The 19,660-nt window shown below is 45.2% G+C and overlaps 1 protein-coding gene across 4 annotated transcripts in view; it reads left to right on the top strand.

The window, feature by feature from the left end:
- GAS7 (growth arrest specific 7) overlaps positions 1-19,660 on the top strand; it is a 105,732-nt gene that overhangs the window by 33,853 nt on the left and 52,219 nt on the right. For 3 of the 4 annotated variants that reach the window (XM_074921707.1, XM_074921708.1, XM_074921709.1), the window contains exon 2: positions 4,724-4,847. In XM_074921707.1, the coding sequence (XP_074777808.1) occupies positions 4,724-4,847 (124 nt within the window). The remainder of the gene's footprint in view (positions 1-4,723; positions 4,848-19,660) is intronic. The other variant, XM_074921706.1, reaches the window with a different exon arrangement.

Raw genomic sequence — 19,660 nt, 5'->3', positions numbered from 1 at the left:
ACTGCAGAGTGTCTGGCTAGGAAAGGGTTGTTTCTTCTGAGAAAAACACCAAGAAAATCTCTTCTGTTACTCAGATCTCCTGTTTTGTCAGAGAAGGGAGACGTGCTGCCACTGTGGCCTCCGTGGAACTCTCATTTCTGAGAGGGTGTGCTGCTGAGTGTGCCAAAACTATGAGGCACTTAATCTGTGATGCATTATAGAGCCCAGCCCCATATACTACTGCCCCACACCATCTATCCTAGAGCCTCCTGATATCTTTGTTTCAATGAGTGTAGAGTGGTGAGGAGTAGAGGATGAAGCCAAGTTTCATTTCTTCTTCGATTCCTCCCCTATGCCATTTTCAGTTCCTCTTTCCTCCATAGAGTATCAGTTTGCAGCATAGCTGTTACAGGAGTGGGAGTCCAAGTGTGTGTGGAAGGGGATTGCACCCGGACCAGTTAAGGGCTCTAACACAGAAGTGGTCCCAGCATCCAGAGGATCTTCCTCTGCAGTCCCCATCGGGGGGCAAAGTCCTGCCCAGTAGTGAGTTGCTGTTTAGGATCACACTCCTCTCTAAAAGAAGAGGAAGAGATCCACACACCCATACTCCATGCACATCCAAGCAAACCATTTCCCTATTGTTTACAAGAACTTCTGCATTCGGCAGTGCTGGGGTTTCCCTTATACTCAGTCTTCTTGACCATCATTGATAGGGACTGCTGTGCTCACAACACTTCTTTATTGGCAAAATCAGAAGCAAAGGTAGAAATATCAGTAACTCATAAATAGAATTGGCAAGTGAAAAACATTGTTTGTGTGCTTTTTTGAAGTGATAGACATTTTGACAGGGACTATAGCTAAAACATTGGCTTAACTTTGGTCTTTATTTTACTTCCATCCAATATTTACTGATGTCCACTCTATACTAGTTCACATTAGTTCACAAATAGTTCACACTATTCTAGTCCACATCTGTCTATTGGCATAGCCTTTGATTAAGAATACAGCTGTGTAAAAGACCTCTGCTTTTCCTGCAGTCTATCAGGAAGACCTGAAGCAACACTGAAAAAGTGACTCAAAGGATGTTGGGGCAATTGCAGAGCTTCCCTTAAGCAAACCAGCTGTATATGTCCTTGCAGGGTACTTGTGCTGACCAGATGAAATGTAACAATACCATGGGCCCCTAAAACGAACTGAAGCTACTCTTGACTTACTTGGTATGTGGGATCATCGTAGGACCATGTTAAGAAAGAAGAGTAGCAGGAATCGATGGGACTTTAATTCCAGAAGGGAAAGAAGGTGTTAAGGACAGAAATGGTGAGCATGCAGTAAAAATGCATGAAATCCTGTACCTTCTAGATTCTGGAACAGAACCCAGGGTTGGATTATCCTGAATTCCTCTTTATGGGGTGATCATGCACAGCAGAAATAGTCTGGTGTAACTTTGTTATGTTCAAGGCCAGAGATCTGTGCAGTGAATCTAAGGGACTCAAACTGCTGCCAAATTCTTCATGAACTGGTGCACTCCTACACTGCAGAATTTATTTTTTCTTCAGTGTGCTTTTGCAAACAATAATGGGGGACCATTAACTTTGTGATGGAGAGAGTTCAGGAGCTGTCCCAGGATTTGTCCCAGCACTCTGTGCTTGGAATATGCTAGGAGAGAGGTTGGTTCTGTGGTTCAAAAAATAGCTTGGGGCTATCATGCTTTCCCTTCTGGTCTGACCTTCTCTGCGTATGTTACTTGATCCTGAACCTCTGAATGCCCTTTAGTCCTGGCTTTCTCACCAGACCTACCTGTGTTTTAGACAAGGACTGGGTATGGGTAAGGTGCAAAGACAGCCCCTCAGGAGGTACACGTGTAGACAGAAATCAGCCAGCCACCTTCTTAGCTGTTACTGGAGTGACTGCACTGGTCAGACATATTCTTTCCAGGAGTTCTTTTTTCTTCCTGGTGTTTCATTAGGTGGAACTGTAGAGGGGGGTGCCTGAGAGCAATGTGAGATGGAAAAGTTCCCCTGCGTGACAGGTCACAGGGGCTGAACAGGACCAAAAGGAAGCTTGCACAAAACAGCTTTTGTTTGTAACGTCCATGTGATAAAAGCATGTGTCAGTGCCGTACACCAGTCCACTGGTCTGCTTCACCTGCACAAGCAATGTGGTGCTTCCAGGGACGTCATGCCTGGGAAGCCTGCAGTGAGTCATTTTCAGTCTTGACTGAGAGTAAAACCAAACAAAAGGATGATGCTAGATATTAGAGCTATATGGCAGGTGTCAGGGCTGTGTGAGCGTTTCTGGTGGTGCCACTACGTGGCTGTAAAGAACTGGAAATAAGTTTGTAGTTGTTGGAGCCATGTTAGAAGTGGCACTGCACAGTGAAACAAGGCACTTCCATAAACAGCCGTATCATGTTGGAGAAGAACTCAGATAACCCAGAGTTAAAACTGGGATAGTTTAATTTTTCTGTCATGTTCATGAGGTTTAATGTTTTCATTAGCAGGATTCAGAGCTTTCACAGAAAGCTGTATGGAACAGAAAAGTGTTTCAGTGGCAGGTATGGAAGGGTCCTGCCCCTGTGATCACAGAACAGGCATGGTTGTGCTCGCTTCACCAAGACGAGAATTACATTTAGTGCATTTCTAGGCAATAGAATAACAATAACATGCGAACATGTGCCTTTGGGCAGGTTACTGTGTAAGGCAAGTTTTCACTTGCATCCTAAGCTGAGATCAGCAAGAAAACCCCCCCCAAACAAATAGTAACATAAACTGTGAAAGCTTCTGCTTTCTCACACATACAGCAGGGTGAGTGGAACTGTAAATTAATTTGATTAAACCTTAGAGAGCAGAAACACGGGATAGGAATAGATGGCAGAGATACTACTGGTTAATTCTGCATACCACCCTGCTAGCCATAGGCATGCAGAGCGTAAGATTTGGGTCATTAGCTGGTCCCTTTGTATCCCCTGAGTTAACATGTTGGGCCAGCTGAGTCTCCTCAAGGGGAGGAGAATCTGTATTTCTCCTCAAGGAGAGAGGCTAAGATGTGGACCAGCATCAGCTCCATCAGCACTGCAGTGGTGAGACCGGCCTGGGGTCCGAGTGGCTGCCTTGCAGCCTGTGAGCTGCCTGTGCAAGCACATGATGAGGCATGAACACAAGATCATCCTCGAGTTAGCCATTAGCAAGAGCCACTGTAATCAGGGTTGTCTGAAACTGAAAAAAAAAACCCCAACCATAAAATAGACTTTTGCCTCCAAAATCATTAAATAGCCCTTTTATTCTGGGTTGGAACAGAGTTGAAATTTCACTCAGAGAGTGAATGTGTATGAGAAGGACACATCACAGATATCTTTCTGATGATGCTGTTCATGTCTGTCAATGTTTGAATGTTGTATGCAGCCAGATGCTGAGACTCTGCCTGTCCCCTGGACATGGCTGCTTGTGAATCTAGTGCAGTCACTTCAGACCTGTCCCCCACCATGTCAGAAGGTATTCTGTGGACAGAGATTAGCTTCCATGGGATAAATAATTCAATTTTACACATTTGTCCTTGTTATTTGTATTTCTTCCTTTGAAAGCAATGCAAACAAACAAACAAACAATGAGTACATCCATGCCTGGTTTGCCTTAGGGAGTGTGGAAAGGCAAAGTGGAGCTCTCTGGATGTGAGCCAGGAGAAGGCTGTTGGGTTCATACCCACAGCCCTGTAGGGCTGCAACTGCCAATCTTTAGCCGTGCATCTTATCTCTCTATCTTCGTTTCATTCAGTGTTCCTGGATGAAGGGAGCAGACAGGGTTCATGCCCCCTTTGGGATGAAGCCATCTTTGCCAGTGTCACATCAAGCAGCTGCCCTAAATCCCAAGCTGCCAAGGAACCACCAGGGCTACCTGAAAGAGGGAGATAGTTCAGGTGATGCAATGTAGTGCGGCCAATTGCTTGCACTGCAGCTTCACCTCTTTCTTTTCCTTGCACCCTGAACCTGCACTGGGGCTAGCAACTGAGTTGGTGAAGAGATGTACAGCTGAGGTGACACTTGAACCCTGACACCAGTTGTGTGTGTGTGCCTGGAGAGCAGGTGACAGCATGATGCTCATCTGCTGTTCCTAGTGATCTGGATCACTCTAGTAATCTGAATCCTAATGATCCTGTATCTGGATGATATGGGTGCAGATTACATCGAGATCAGTAATCTATGCATTCTAATTACATGCATGATTAGTATACTGATAGATTTACTTCAGTGCACTACTCCCATAGGCAACATGGCTCTGCAGTGTTTCTTCCTGAAAATGTCTGAAGCTGATGGTGTCCGTGTAAAATAAATTGAGACATCACCTCCATGACCAGTGCTCTGACCCACCAGTATATCCACATGAAAGTAAATGAGTGCCATATTGATGCCATTCTTTCTCAGACACTTGATTATTTTATGCTTTGCATTTTACTGCTTAACAAGAGTCATTTTCTTGGGCAGGTCCAGGTGCTCATGGGACATCAAATACAGAAGGATTTAATTTGTCTTTCAAGGAACATTCTGTGTAGCCAGTGCTCCAAGGGAAGATTGCTTCATGTTCTGGATGAAGCTAGGACAGATGAGGGGAGAAATGAACTGAAAGTCTTTTGGGTGTATTGCAATCTCTAGAATGCCAAACCACATTGTTCCTTTCCAGATGTGTGTCTGGTTAGACTTTACATTATCTAGATACTAACTTAATAGCTTGGGTTTTTTGTCTTTTCTCAGCAGAAACCCAGAAAGGCAGCTCCTCAGACAGGAGAAGATACCCTGAACAACCATCTTCCCCCCGGCTGGCAGAGCTATATGTCTCCCCAGGGCCGAAGGTACTATGTGAACACCTTCACAAATGGTAAGTGGGGTGGGGGCTCCAGTAAATGTGTCACCTTAGCAATACAGATCTGTGGCAGGAAATTGTCTCTCAAGTTGATGACAAAGTACCCAGTCAAAGGAATTAATATGACCCTGCTACCGTATGAAAGAAAATAATTATAAGAAGGTTTCTTCTTCTGATCCTCTGTAATCTTAATTCTGATGATTGGAAGACATCTGAAGCTTTTACAAAAGACAGAGAATGTAAAGCAGAAACACCCCTGCCATAAAGGATATGATCTTTACCACATTCCTTATTTCCTTTCCCTTTAGCTGGAGATATTTATGTCTATATATGAACATATATGTAGAGTAGTTCGGTAGAATGTCCAGTATCACTAAAGCACCATTGGGGGAAAACAGAAATAGTTAATTGAAAAGTTGCTCAAGTCAGACGCAGCTTGTCCATGGTGACAAAAAAGAACCAAAACACATGTAAAGGGAATCCAGAGGCAAAATTTTCAGTCTATATTTGTGTGTTGTATTCACTCTCATGCTAGTAGAGAAGCAGACTTAACTCATGATCTTATCAGATGCTCAAGACCTGTCAAACTTGTACCACCTCCGGCTTACCCAAGGCTCTGTGTCTACCTGCTCTTGTCATGAGCTCACACAGCATTACAAAATGGGACCAGCAAAACCGGATTTCTTTAATAGAAAGAATGACAGGGACAGGAGGACAGCAGCAGTTCACCTTGTTTACAACGGAGCCAAAGCCATCAGGAATGGCCACTGGCGTTCCTCTTTCTGACTCACTGTGAGTGCAGGGAGAGCCATGGGCTACCACAGTGTGTCTCACAGTCTGGTGACTGATGTGTTTTATCTCAGAAGCCTTCGGCCTAGAACTTGGCCAAGTCATTATTTACCTGAGTTTTATGCACTGACATCTCATGGGACCCTCCACAAGGCACATTACCATTAAACACTGTCTTCACCTTCAAGCATACTCTGTTCTGGCTTATGAGCAGCATCCGCAGGACAGCTGGGGAGATGAGTAGGAGTTAGATACCCTGTCCCCACTGCAATTCAGAGGTGCGTGAGGAGGTGATTTAAACTCAGCCCTGAGCCATCAAGGTGATGGACCCTTCCTCACATGCATTAGATTGAGGCCAGCTAAAAGCAGTAAGAGGCAGAGCCTGTTTTTTATATGATAAAAGCTCTTGTCACAGGAACCCTACCCCAGAAAGGTAGATGTCCTGATCTCAGTTTCTCCATAATGTCAGGCAGCTTTTTACTTTCCTCACAAAAGTTACAGACAATATAACAAGGGCCAATATTCACATCCTGCTTGGTAGGTCCAGGTCAGAAATCAGGAAAGTGATTTTCTGTAGGAAGGCAGGATAGCCCTGGCACAGGCTGAATGGGGAGGTGGTGGAATTTTCATTCTTGGGAGATCTCAGAACCTGGCCTGACAAAGCTGTGGCTGACCTGATCTGTTGTTAGCAGTGATCCTGCTCAGAGTGAGTAGCTGGGCTGGAGCCTTCCAGAGGTCATTTCCAACCAGTCCTTCTCAGGAGAATGCCCAGACCACCTATGGTTGTGCTTTCAGCTACTGCAATGGGATCACTATGCAGCAAGAAATATGGTTCTCAGAATACCAGACAATAAAAGAGAGGCTGGAAGTGGGATTTCTGTGTTCTGGTCCTTGCTTTAGGGAACACTTATCCAAGTTCTGTGTAGATGAGAAAGCTCCTCACCAGAGTAGTTATAAGTCCAACTGGCTTTGAAGTTAGGCTTTCTCTTGTTTCTTGTGCTGAAATCAAGAATCATGCATTTCTGAGACTCCCACACCTTCCATGAGGGCTGTAGCCTTTTGTGAGACAACAGGATTCTTCTGCATCATGTACAGGGGATCTCTGGTCTCTCCATTCCTCCAGCTTAGCTGGTGTTCCTGGCAAGCTCAGTTTCTCTCAGCCTGCACAGTTGGAATATGCTGCTGCCTGAAACTCTTCTAGCTGTGTAGATACTGCTTTTTGCTAGTTTATTGGTTTGATGATATTGCTTGGGGGTATTTTCTTCTAGCTGGGCTATATTGCACTATATACCTATATATAGTGTTATAAATATATCTATATATATATCTATATATATATCTATCAGATTATACCATCATTATATATCACATTATATCAGATAATCAGATATACAGATACATCCGTCTATATATCAGATTCACATCCCAATGCCTATGTTTCCTCAAAGTGGATTATAAGCCAAAAAAGTGTCACCTGTGGTGTCATCTAGGCCTCAGACAAAGCAGAAGCTGAACACAACTTCCAGGCCTTTGTTGAAGTGTGTGATGAAGCCTCATTCAGCTCTGGTATGAGCAGCTGTCTGGACACTGTTTTGATTTAATCTGTCTGATTGTCTCTGACCTTTGTCCCTGCAAAACTGGTAGTGTAGGACTATCCATAAGCAGATTGTCCAGTCTCATGTTGGATATGAACTTTCTTCCTTGACTGTGCTGCAGAGTTGGACCTGCTGAGCCATGCAGTCACCATAAAGTCACATTTGGCATTCAAGGCTTGCTGTCTAATAGTGGGATTGCACCTTGACACTCAGGAAGTATTCTTTGGCTTTAAGCCACATGATGTCAAAGACAATATGCTATAAAACTGCAGTCCCCATCTTTCCTATGGTAAAGCTGCACTGGCATGGGCAATGTTATCACAAGCCTCATAGACTGGACAGCTCACTGACTACCTGCTGACTTGTCACTGCTTATTTGTCCTGTCATTGCTGCAGCTGCTGCTGGGAGTATCAAGATAAACACTGGCAGTATTTGTCATGGGGACATGGTGACGGCACACATCTCTGTCACAGGGTTACAAGGACCTCCTTCCTGCTTTGCCCCCGTAGCACCATTGTTTCAGCTGCAGGAGCTAGGTTTCTTTTCCATCAAGGTCTTATTTGCGCAGATGTACTCCTAGGTTGCTCTCTGTATCATAGCTCTCACCAGATGATGGAAGTACTCTGGAGCGTTTGAAAGAGATATCACCATTTAGTGCACAAACATGGTAACTCAGAGGTCGGTGGAAGCTAGCTGGTTGGCCTTCAGTCTGATCCATGTAGTTAAAGGTCTTCTGTTCACCGTTACCCACCAACAGCAGTTGGTGAAAAACTCTTGGTTTGTAAGGTCGTAAGCATTTCTCAGATCTCCTAGTGACCCATTATCTCTTTCCTGAAATTGGTGATCAGGAAGTGTTTCAAGACCTCCTCCTCACTCTTCACAAATTCTCTCTTTTTTTTTTTTTTTTACCTTGGGGAAGTCTGGGTGTTCAGCAGCTTTCACACAGTGACTCACAAAATAGCTGGCTGACTGCATGTTGACTTGCTGTAAAACCACTGTTGAGGTGACAGCTGTTGCTAGAATGTACATCTGGTCTCAGCTGAAAGAGAAGGGACATTGCTAACCCATCAGGAAATACTGCAGATCCTGTGCACATTGCTTTCCCATGGTCTTTCCCCTCTGATTCCACAGCTGAGATGGTCTGAAATGATTTTTCTCATGCCCCACACATGCAGCAAGAGACTGTGAGGGATCAGAGAATCCTGCTTTGGGTGCTGATGGCTATAGTGCCTCCCAGGAAGGGCATGAGCACTTCTATCGCTAGGACACTGCACAACACTGGATGTTGAGTCAGCCTGTGAGAGAAAGATGTTAGAGATTACTCGCCCAACTCCTGTTGTGTCTGGTCAATGCCAGCAATGTTCATGGATGGGGGCAACAAGTATACTTGTTAATGTATGGACTATTACAAAATACAAGATTCTGTGTATGATACATTTTGTAGTTGAACATGCCACTGAGTCACTAGAGGGAAGAAAAGGGAGCTTCTTGAGGCAAGAAAGTGTTAACCAGTCAGTCAAACAGAGAAGGTCCCACCCACATGAGGAAGAAATACTTGCATCTCCAAGGGAATGAATCAGTCCTTATTTTAATGAAGACAAATTACCAAGCTATCTCCTGGACAAGGAATAAGTACTGTGAGATTCAGAGTGAAAGGTTAAATCTGTCTGAACCCCCTTCCAAGGATTTGGGAAGGAGCCTTCCCCAAGCTGAGGAGCTTCTCAGAGCTGTCCAATTAGTGTATATTGTGATGCAGATTTTCTCATGGAGGGCTCTCCTTAACAGATGCAATAAGGCATAAGGTGTGCATGGAGAAGGAAGCTCTGTGTAGCACCCTGCCAGGAGAGGATAGCACTTCAGAACTATAAGGGAATGAGAAAGAACTTTCTGGTTATTTTTAGTCTAAGTGTTCAATTGTGAGTTGGGGTTTTTTTTCACTTCTGTCTGTCACAAGCATCTGTACCTGCTTTGCTGAAACTAGATGTTGTGAATAAAGTATTAGAATTGTACATTAACAGAGCTGCACTGGAAGGTGAGTTTAAGGCAACTTGGGTAACAGCAAGGCACAGTTCACACTGAAGGTTGTGGCAGATGGTTCAGCTGGGGGACCTCAGCCAGGACATTGTCTGCTCAGCCCCCCAGGGCCTTCTGCTGCACTGAGTAGGTGGAAAGCTGGCACCAGAGGGGTGGACCCTCTATCACGCAGCAAAACACTTGAACTGTAAGGGTTTCCAGGGACCTTGTTACACTGAGCTACACTGAAAAAATTAGATTTTCTTCTTCACCATTCAGAGCCTTTTTGTCAGAGAGGACTTTGGTTTTCAGGCCCAAAGTGGAAAAAGGTTCTGACTTGAGAGCAGTTTAAGCATGTCCCTGTGTATGTCTCATCTCCTGTTGTTAGGATCTACAAAGCTTCCTATTCTACAGGAATAAACATGAAATTGTCCCGGAAAGGCTCTGTGGTTACTATATGTCATTGACCAAAGGTAGGTTCCCTCCCAGGTTCCTCTGAAATGCTCTGCAGTTTCCTTCTGTTTCCAGGTGCAGAGTCTGGAGGTGGATCAGAATCACCAGGCCAAATCAAGAGTGTCTTTTTCAGGTGCTGAAGCACCAAATTGTCTAAAGGGACTGTACAACTTCAGCTTTGCTATAATGACTTGTACTTTATGTAGCCTTTTTTTTTCTTCCTTGAAATTTTGAATCCAAGAAGTTATTTCTATATCTCAACCATGGTCTGAGCTCTGCCTGCTGAGAGAACAAATGGTTTCAGAGACAATTGATATGACTGGTTATTCTTCTAGCTTACAGCAGGTCTCTCTGGCTGCCCTAGAGACTGGGTTTTATGCCTTTTTTTCCCTCTTATTTTAAGTAATTTAGAATATCTCTATCTGTTGAAGCTTTTCTGTAACTTGCTCTGTGTTTCTCCTACCCACTGAGGCTGAGCCAGGTAGTGGGAGCTGAGGTAGAGGCAAGAGGCTATCTACTTCTACTCAAGATTCAGAAATTTGAGATGACAAACTGGTAATAGCTAGAAGAAGCACAGAGCTATACAGTGGACAGAGTGGGAGATGACAGTCTTCTCTCATAGGTAGTCATCTGGGGGAAAAGGTAGCCAGAAAGTGAGTGGAAGGAAGGAAGGGCTCCTGTCCATGACACACAGCATCCAGGGAGTATCTTCAGCTCTACACAGCTGGAGCCCTGCTAGCAGTTCCTTCCATCTCTGCTTTGCCCATGTGTGGTACCTAGAGACCCTGTCCAGCTGCTTCTATCCAAGGATGCAGCTGCTCAGCCTCTACCAACAGTGTACTGCTACAGGAGCTGTCTCTGATCCCACCTTTTCCAGAGTTCAGAGGTACCCAGACTTGGTCTGCCACTGAACTCAGCTAATTGCTAGAGTGCTACATAGTGGTTTTTCCTTCAAGGCTGATCTGAGGTAGCAAATGTAGTACTGCATTTTTGAACAGCACCCTGTAAGGTCTCCTGTAGCCTGAAGCCCACGAATCTATGTTCTTGCCTTCTTTTTGTACATGTGACACATCCCTTAGGCATTGCTACCATGCATCCTCCCTTTGGTTGTTCTCTTCCATCATATGTCTCTTCATGCATGAGGTAGAAGACAGTCATTTATCTCAGCCGTATGCTAAGCATATGTGGAAGCTCCAGGCATTAGGTTCACTGTCTGTTCTTTTAAATGTTGTATTTGGACATCCTCTGAGTGGCATGTCGTTCTCTTGCAGCGCTCCAGCTGTCCTGCGTGCCCAAGCGGTTGCCCTTTCAGTCAGTGGGAGGCATATCCCAAAGCAGGGTGGGGGTATTCACCAAGTGTAGGACTGTGGCTGAGCGCTGGCTCAGGTAAGAGCACAACAGAGCATCCCCCCGCCCTGCTCTGGGGCCTTGCTAGCACCCACCACCTTTCTGAAGGTTTCGTTGGCAGGTTCATGGCAGTTTTAGCACTTCCATCATCGTCAAGCAGTGGTGGGAGGAGGTGTGTGCCCTCCCATGTGGTAGGATTGTGGCTAAACATTTATACAGCCTCTTGGCAGGGCAGGTCTATGAGCATAGGCCCTGCTTGCAGGAAAGGCAGCTCATTTACAGGAAGACAGGATTTAAAAGCAGAAAAGACGTTATGAAAACTGGCTGGAGGGAAACCAACTAAAGGGGACCATAGTTAAATTACAATAAGATGGTGCAAAACTGCTTGGCAGATCGTATTCAGAGCATGGTAATCAATGGTCCCTTGTCAAATGGAAGTCTGCACGGAAGGAAATCCTGCAAGGATCTGCCCGAGACTTCATTCTAATGAGTATTTCCAGTAATGAATGGCATGTTGACATTGAGAGTACTTATTCAAATGTTAACTTTAACTGAAGCTGGGAACATGGCGTGCTGCACAGAACAGGCTCAGAATTCACAGTCATCCTGCAGCTGAGGGCACATGCTGGAAGAGTAGGATGCTGTTCAGTAAAGATGCACTTAAGATTGGAGATTTCATCAGAAATAATTAAGTGACAAAGACAAGCAATGGAGCAGTTTACAGACAAAGACGTAGGGGCTTTATAGGATCTAAAACTGAGTGTGAGCCAGCAGTGTTGTGCTAGTGCAAAAACAGCCAGCATTTTTCGTGCACGTTGTATAAATAGGAATGTTGTCTGTGAGGCATGAAGTAAACTTCCAACTTTACAAGGAAATTATAAGGCCTCAGCTGGAATATTTTCTCTTGTTTTGGACTCTACACTTCAGGAAGGACGTGAGCCAGTTGGATAAAGTCCAGAAGAGAGTAGCAAGAATGATGAGAGATGTGAAAAACATGGCCTGTGGGCAAATGTTAATAGATTGGGGCTGTCTGCCCTAAGAAAGCAAAGATGTGGATGGGGACATGAAAGTAAGCTCCAAGTGCATAAAATACTGTTTCAGAGAGGACTGTTTGCAATGCCCGTTGTCACTAGAAGACACAGTAACACACTTCAGTTGCAATGAGGACATCTCTAACTCTTCCTAGCTCTCTAAGATAGTAGAGTGTGGGAGTAGGGAGTTGCCTGGGAGTCTGTATCACTGGAGGCCTCTAAGAGCATGTTACGCAAACCTGTCAAAAAATATGTTGGCTTTGCTTTGGGGCATAGCTGGGACAAAAATGACTTCCTGAAATCCCTGTCAGGCCTGTTTTTTCAGTCTGTAAACCCTAACATGTATGAAAAATATTTATCAGTGTAGAGCCTGACAAATGCCTGGGGCTCACATGGGAGTTGTTCTTTATTTGGTATCTGTGTTTCCCCAACTTTTAGATGCATCACATCTAACTGGGCTGTTGTCACTCAGCTGCTGGTTGGCTTTTTCTGGTTGTCTAAGTCAAAGAACCTTAATATGAGTTCAGAGGAACATTTACTGTGCTTCATTTCATGTGTACCCACATGCACCTGTGCTGAATGTCCCCACTGTGTTGGAACAGATCCTGCTCCCCTCTGCTTGGTGCTGCCCTTCTACTCTCGGGGGAAAGGCAGGATTAGCCGGCAGCAGCAGGGCAGCGGCAGCTTCTGGGCTCCGACCAGGCAGGCAGTCTGCTGTGATGGGCGCACGGCTGGGAGCAGGGAGGGGACCCCACCTTTGAAGAACATCAGCAAACAAAAGCTATACAAGTTTTGGTACAGTGGGGCCCTGTGCTGCTCCCCAGCTGAACCCTTTGTGTAGTTCTGTTCCCTCTCGAAAACAAGAGGTGCTGGGTGACCTGTCCATCCAACAGATGGCCTTTCTGAACGTGTCTGGCACTGCACCATCTCTGCCTCACCATTTGCTTCTTCCCTTACACACTGCAGAAGCCTTTCTTTGGATTAAATAGATTTTTTGCTCGTGGTGCTTGAGCTATTCAGAGATGGGAACTCAAGGATGCATTCCCATTCCTGTGGAGGGGAAATAAGATCTTAGGGACAAAGAACATCTTGATTCTTCTGAGGCTTCAAAATACAACAGAACCCTCCCCCCTTGTGAGGCATTAATATTGTCATCTGTTTCCAGCGGTTAGTGTCTTTCCACATTGCGATTATCTGCCTGTGCTATCCATACATCTTATCTGACCATAATAGTATTTCCACCATATGTGTTGCTGTATGATCTAATTTTCATTGTCTTTACATGAAAAAAAGAGGAAATTGGTTTTTAACTGGAAAGAAATGGAAATCACGAGACTTATTTTATGTGGAGAAAAGATGTAATGAAAGAATTGGCAGGACTCTCTATGGAAGAGATTTGCACAGGTAAATGAGCCAGCTGACAAAGACAGCACATTTCTGTCTGTCTCCACTTGATGGCCCAACCAATTAAACTCCACATTTATCATCCTTTGAAACTGGTTGGACTCAATCCTGAAACCATTTTAAAGGCCTCTGACCTGTAAAAGATTTGCAGAATGAAGCCGAAGAGAATTTCAATATATACCTAACATTTGTTTTCACAGTATGGCCTGCTGTAGGAAGGGTTGAGTCTGCATCAGTTACCTTACAGTCAGGATGCCTGGCATCCATCTTGTGCAGCATCTAGTGACATCCAAGCTTGTCTATCAAAACTTAAGAAAGAGGAGAGAGATAGCAGCCACTCTAAAATGCCTGAAGACCCTTCTCTGTAGCAGTCATGGTCCTTATTTTGCATCATTAACTCTGAAAGGAGTCCTATTCTGTCTGGAAAGATAGTCAGGATACCTCTCCTGGGATCTGGAGGGTTAAATGCATGTTTGCACTCTCTGTTTAGAATCAGGACACCAGCAAACAAGGATGGTAAACTGGAAAGAAGCGTGTGCAAAGGAGTGCGTGGCTGTCAGGCTGCTGCCCATCAAGAGTCCACAATACTGACTGGCCTGTCAGATGCTCCCTCCTGTGCCCTTAGATATGTTTCACCATCCCTATCACAGTCTGAGCAGAGCAGAGTTTGATTCACCTGACAAGGTACCATCTGCAGGGTGGACAACTCCATTTGAACATGATCTTCCAGTCTCACCATTGATCTATGAAAAGAAACAATATCTTTAGATCTCAGTTGTCTTCCTGATGTAGGTGTCTAAAATAGCTCATGTGAGCAACACCCTGTAAGTGCTAGTCTCTTTTCACTGACTCTAAGGAGAGGTTCAGTGACAATACCAACTCCACAGACAGGTACATCGGGCTGTAGTGAATCTCACCAGGGACCTAAGCTTACAGCCTAGAACTGAAGGGGAATTTTAAAAATGTCCTCAGTTTCCATGCATGGGATTACTGCCCCTTACTGAATGCAGAATGCAGCCCTGATGGTGTCAGCAGGCACAGAGTGGGCTGCACAATGAAACAGTCTCTTCCCACCAGGTCATGTGGTGAGCACACCTCCCTTCACACCCAAAATATCTGCCATGGCTTTCTTCCCCAACTGTGCGTAGGATGAACAGGACATCTGTAAAATGCCACACCCCATTTCTACACTTGGTTCCTACAGCTGTTGCAAATATCCAGGCATGTTCATACATGCAACAAACACACATCTGCATGTGTACTCACACTTCAAAGGGACAGCACTCTGGGGGAGACTCAGTCTGAAAAGCTGCAGTACTCCTGGGGGTTACTTGAATGACAAGAGCTGGAAAGCCAGGCCAACAGCTCTGCAAATCAGACCAGGGCAAAAATACTTACCCAGGGGCAGGAAGCCTTGTCAGGTTTAAGAAGTATCAGAAATGTGACCTGTTGTCACAGTAATGGTTGAGGAAAGAGATATGTCTTTAGATACCTTCATTGCACAAGTACTAACAAAAACCTAGGAGGCCATGTGGGTGCCAACAGGAAGGCAGTGGAAAGGAAAGGCAGGCTCTGCAAGTACAGCGTCAGGGGTGTCTCAGGGAGAGAGCACACTTTGCTGCATTCAGGGTAGCCACAGCATATGGCTTAGAGCTGGCCAGAGCTGCAGCTCAGTGTTACAGAGCTGTAGGCCCCACGGCAGGCTTTTCTACATGCTAGAAACTACTAGATCTGAGCTGAATAAAACTGCATTTATGTGTGCAGTACTCATAGGTTTGACTCAGCAGATGGAGCGGGAGTACTTTTCTGCTGTTGAAACAATGAATGGGAGACCAGTGATTCCTCTGAGAAGTAACTCTGGGGGTGAGGACGTCCTTCCCAAACCTGCAGTATTGGCTGTTCCTCAGCACTCTGTCCCTGTGGCCTTGAACAATACCACTCTGCTTTGCATTTTTGACCCATCAAGTTTTAGACATTAAGACCTTCTCCTAGACACTGTTTGGCTATCTCCACGCCCGTGCTCCCCAGTTTCTCCAGCCTCAGCGTTACTACGTACAGGCACACAGCACCTTGCACTACCACAAGCCCTCTAGGACATGTGCTTGGCCCGTGTTGTCCAACACCCACTGTGTGTGCCAAGGGAAGAGGAGTTGGCTGTTTGAAGTGTGTAAGCAGCCCAGACCTGAAGTCCCTGCTGCCCTGCAGAAGTCTGGGCTGTAGCAATGGTGCCTGTGACTCTGGATGGAGAGAGTGTGCAAGCCACTCCTCTCTGGCCTGATCCTTCCCAGTGGACGAGAAGTGTCTGTAGGGATGGCTGCTTCTGCTTCCTGGGGATGGCAGAGGGTGTTGGCAGCTGGGGGTGATGGCAGCTGATGGACTGAGGGAGGAAGGGGCATGTACAACCCAAGATGGATGAGTTTGGGGGTCCTGTCTGCAGGCAAGGGGAGAAAAAATTGTAGGACTGGAGAGAGTGTAAAACACCCTTGTGCACAGCTCCCATGCTTTTCTGAACCAACCTGAATGCCCATCAAATGCCCTTATTTGCTTCAAAGAAAATATCAGCACAGGCTTTTTGTTATTTCTTCCTCACAAGAACTGTGCTGCCCTATTTGTTGGTTTTACCTCAGCAAAAAGTAGTGGGTTCCATCCCTTGAGGCCAGCTGTCCATCTGCACTCTCCTTGGACTCACAGGTAAGCTCTGGTGTTGACCTGTTTGGAGGAACATGAAATAATAATGCCTCCAGAAACCACCAGTTGTCTTGTAGCCTTCATATTTCATGTGAGCTGGTTCAAGTCCCAGCTTGATAAATATCCCAGTGCTTTATGCACACTCCTCCATCTCCTTCTGTGACTTGGGTGAGAGGTTGTTGTGTGTGGTCTTACTGAAGAAAAGCTAGTAAGTGTTTATGTGAAGTGCTGTAGACCTCTGTTGGCCCCACAGGGTCTGTGTGCATTTCACCATTCGGCTGAGCTTGCCTGGACCTGGCTGTGTACAGCGGTGTCCCTGTCCACTTCCTTCCCAAGACACGTACAAGTCTGCAGCAAGTCAGAGAGAAGCTCTGTTGTATTGCTGGAATTTCAAGAAAGAAATGTCCCCAGGCTGGTCTGGGTTGCAAAATCACTGTGTGTGAAGCTTTCAAAACCTTTTGTGTGTATGAGATGACGGGAAGACTGTGAATAGGAGGAAACTCTGTCTGGGAGAGAGGGCAAATCGAGTGCTGACATGTACATTCAACCTCGCATACATCTGGAAAACCTGTGGGTCTTTTGGAGACAGGTGCAGCTAAGGCGAAATAATTTCTGCCCTGGATATCTCCTACCTGGCAGTCCCTGTGATATAACTGTTTACTTGCTGGTGTTTTGAGGTTGGCAGCAGGCTCATAGCTGGCATTTTCAGAGCCCAAAGCAAGGGAAGTATCACTGCTCTCTCCTGCCTACATTTCTTCACAATGCTTCATATTTAGTTCAGGCAGTGTCAGGACTGCTGGCAACTTCATGCAGCTTACTGGGGCTGAGACTCTCCCCTTTTCCAGGACTACGCTGGCATCATCTGAAACAAATGTTATACTTTCAGAAGTAATTCCCTAGTATGACATTTTCTTAGCAATAATAATTGTAGTTCTGTGTTGTGATTGCAAATGGGAAGAGACATGAATGTGGGCACAAGTGATGGGAAAGAATGTAAAGACATAGGGTAGGACAGGTAAACGGAGGGGCAGAGAAGGTGAGATGTCAGGGTGGGAGAGTGGAGATGCTATCCAGTCTCTGAAAGGTGTAAAGAATTGTGTGCTTCACATAGCCTCTTAAAACCATCTTCTGTGCATGGACAGTACTTATCCATCTTTAAGAAAACTGGGGTGAGGAATCTCCCCCACTTTGACATCCTGTTAATCCTCTTTTCAGATGTGACTCTTATAAGCCATTGACTGAACAGTGCCACCAGATCAGATGATACTGCACATAACCTGGACTGAAGGAGAGCATGGAAAAGTTTCCAGGCTGCTCAGTGGGGGTGGCCTTGCTGTGTATTCTGAAAGGGGAGCCCTAGGATCAGACTGCCATGGCGAGTTCAGAAGTACCATGTGCCCAGAATGCACAGCCACTATGTGGTTAACCATAGAGTTGCTCAGTGTCTTTGGGAGTGGTTTACAACTGTGCGTGGGTGGTAGATTCAGCAGGAAAATATTTGATTATGCTGAAGAAATTCTCTGATGTGCTGCAGCTGTAATACCTCTTGCATTAGTCAAACAATAGCACTCCAGCTACCTTGTCCATCACATTAAAGATGACTTAGATACTTATGATACAAGTGTGCGTGTGGCTTGCTGCCATCTTGCATTCTCAGATGAGGTCAGCCTTAACACAGTGTGTCCTTATTTTCAGGCTTTTCTTGTCTGTGGTCTTATGTCTTTCCCATTTACTTTACTGTCCCCTGGAAAGCAGGAATTCTGCTTTCATGTTATCTTACGCCTAATTAAGGTCCATATATTCTCATAGTCACAAACATCATTAGTAAAATGCCACCTGCAACAGCAAGTTCTGGGGCATGGACTTTCAGGCAGTCCTGAAATGTGTAGCTGCAAGCGGTCATTTCCTTGACAGAATTCTCAAGTCCAGCACTTAAGAAGTTTAGGAAAATTTTCTTGATCTGCCTGAAAAAAAAAAAAAAAAGTATTTAGTATCCTCTTGGTACTACCAGACAGCTTTTCTGTCTGTGCTGCTGGGTACGCTTTCCTGCTTATCTTGCTTTACCCTTCACCTTTTTTCCACCGAAGTTCCTAACTCCAAGCTCTGATCCAGCTGTGCAACCACTGCAACCTGCAGCCTGTCTACTGACCCCAGGAGGAGCAGAAACAATACATTGTGCTTTTCTAGCCAGCACCCAAACAATAGCTGAAAACTCAGTACCATAAACACATAGCATTTCCCTCATGAACCTAGTGCTTCTGGACCTTAAACATCCTGTGCCTAGTGAGCAGCTGGGTTTTTTCCATCCATCATGGTGCTGTCTTTGTCCTGCAAGTAAGTTTCCCAGGGCACCAAACTAGTATCTACTAAAACATCCCTGTCTGAGTGGTTAAGTGGTGACATGTCTAAGTCCCATTGGAATCCACCACTGGAAGTGCCACCGGTCTCCATCCTCCTTGTGCCCTGTCCATAGGCTGTTGTCATGAACGGTGCCTGGCACAACAGGGGCAGATAAGAGATGGTAACAGTGGTTGTGGTCATCTTGTATGCGACACCTTTGTCATTAGGACACTCACGGGGTCAGAAAATACCCACAGAAACTCAAAGGGACTTCTGTGTGTTTTGAGGTCTTCCATCCTAAAAATCTCTTATTCTGAAATGTGAATAATTTGAAAATTCATAAATTAATTTCTTATTCATTTATGTTTCCTTTATGTCTCATAGCTTCTATGCAATGCCAGAGCTGAGAGCACTGTGACATTAGTATGTCACAAGCTCAACTAACCTTTCCTAAGACACATAATTTTTAAGCATTGTAAGCACATAAAAAAGATTAAATTAAGAAGCACCAGGTGCAAAGGAAATGTCTCTACTGCACCATCGTAAGCTAGAGCTTAATCGAGAATATGAAAGCAATTTTAATAATGCTGCATTTCACTGGATCTAAGTAGGAGACTTACAGACTAAGGCAGAATTTTCTACCCCGTGATCACACAGTGATATCTGCATTTTCACTGATGGAACTGGGTGGATACAGAGAGTGGCCAGTTCTCCAGAGGAAAGGCATATGAGATCTATTGTGGTAGCCCAGGCACAGCCTGGAGTGAATCTGGCTAAGGGTGGCACCAAGGCTATTAATAACAGTTGGTCATTTTGTAACTTTACTTCCAACCTTTAACAAATCTTGAACTCTTTATTATCAGAGAACAAACAAGACTTATTTTATCTTTGCTTGGTTCGTACACAACCTCAAAGTGAGCTGACAGCATGCCATTTCTTTGAGAGAGATGACCCAGTAGTTCAGCCAGACTGGCATGTTGCTGGGGCTCCAGCCCAGCACACCTGGTTGTGTCCCTGAGAGCCAGGGTGCGTGTGTCAGCCTGGGGCTCAACAAAGCCAGATGCATTAGGGGGTCTCTCTCCTTGAAGACAATCAGTACTGCAATGCTGGAAAGCAGTGAGGAAGCTCACCACTTGCAGACAATTCTTGTCTCTTCTGAAGTACTTG

Source organism: Athene noctua, chromosome 18, assembly GCF_965140245.1.
Source record: "Athene noctua chromosome 18, bAthNoc1.hap1.1, whole genome shotgun sequence".
Classification (NCBI taxonomy): domain Eukaryota; kingdom Metazoa; phylum Chordata; class Aves; order Strigiformes; family Strigidae; genus Athene; species Athene noctua.
This window is presented reverse-complemented; position numbering and strand designations above follow the sequence as displayed.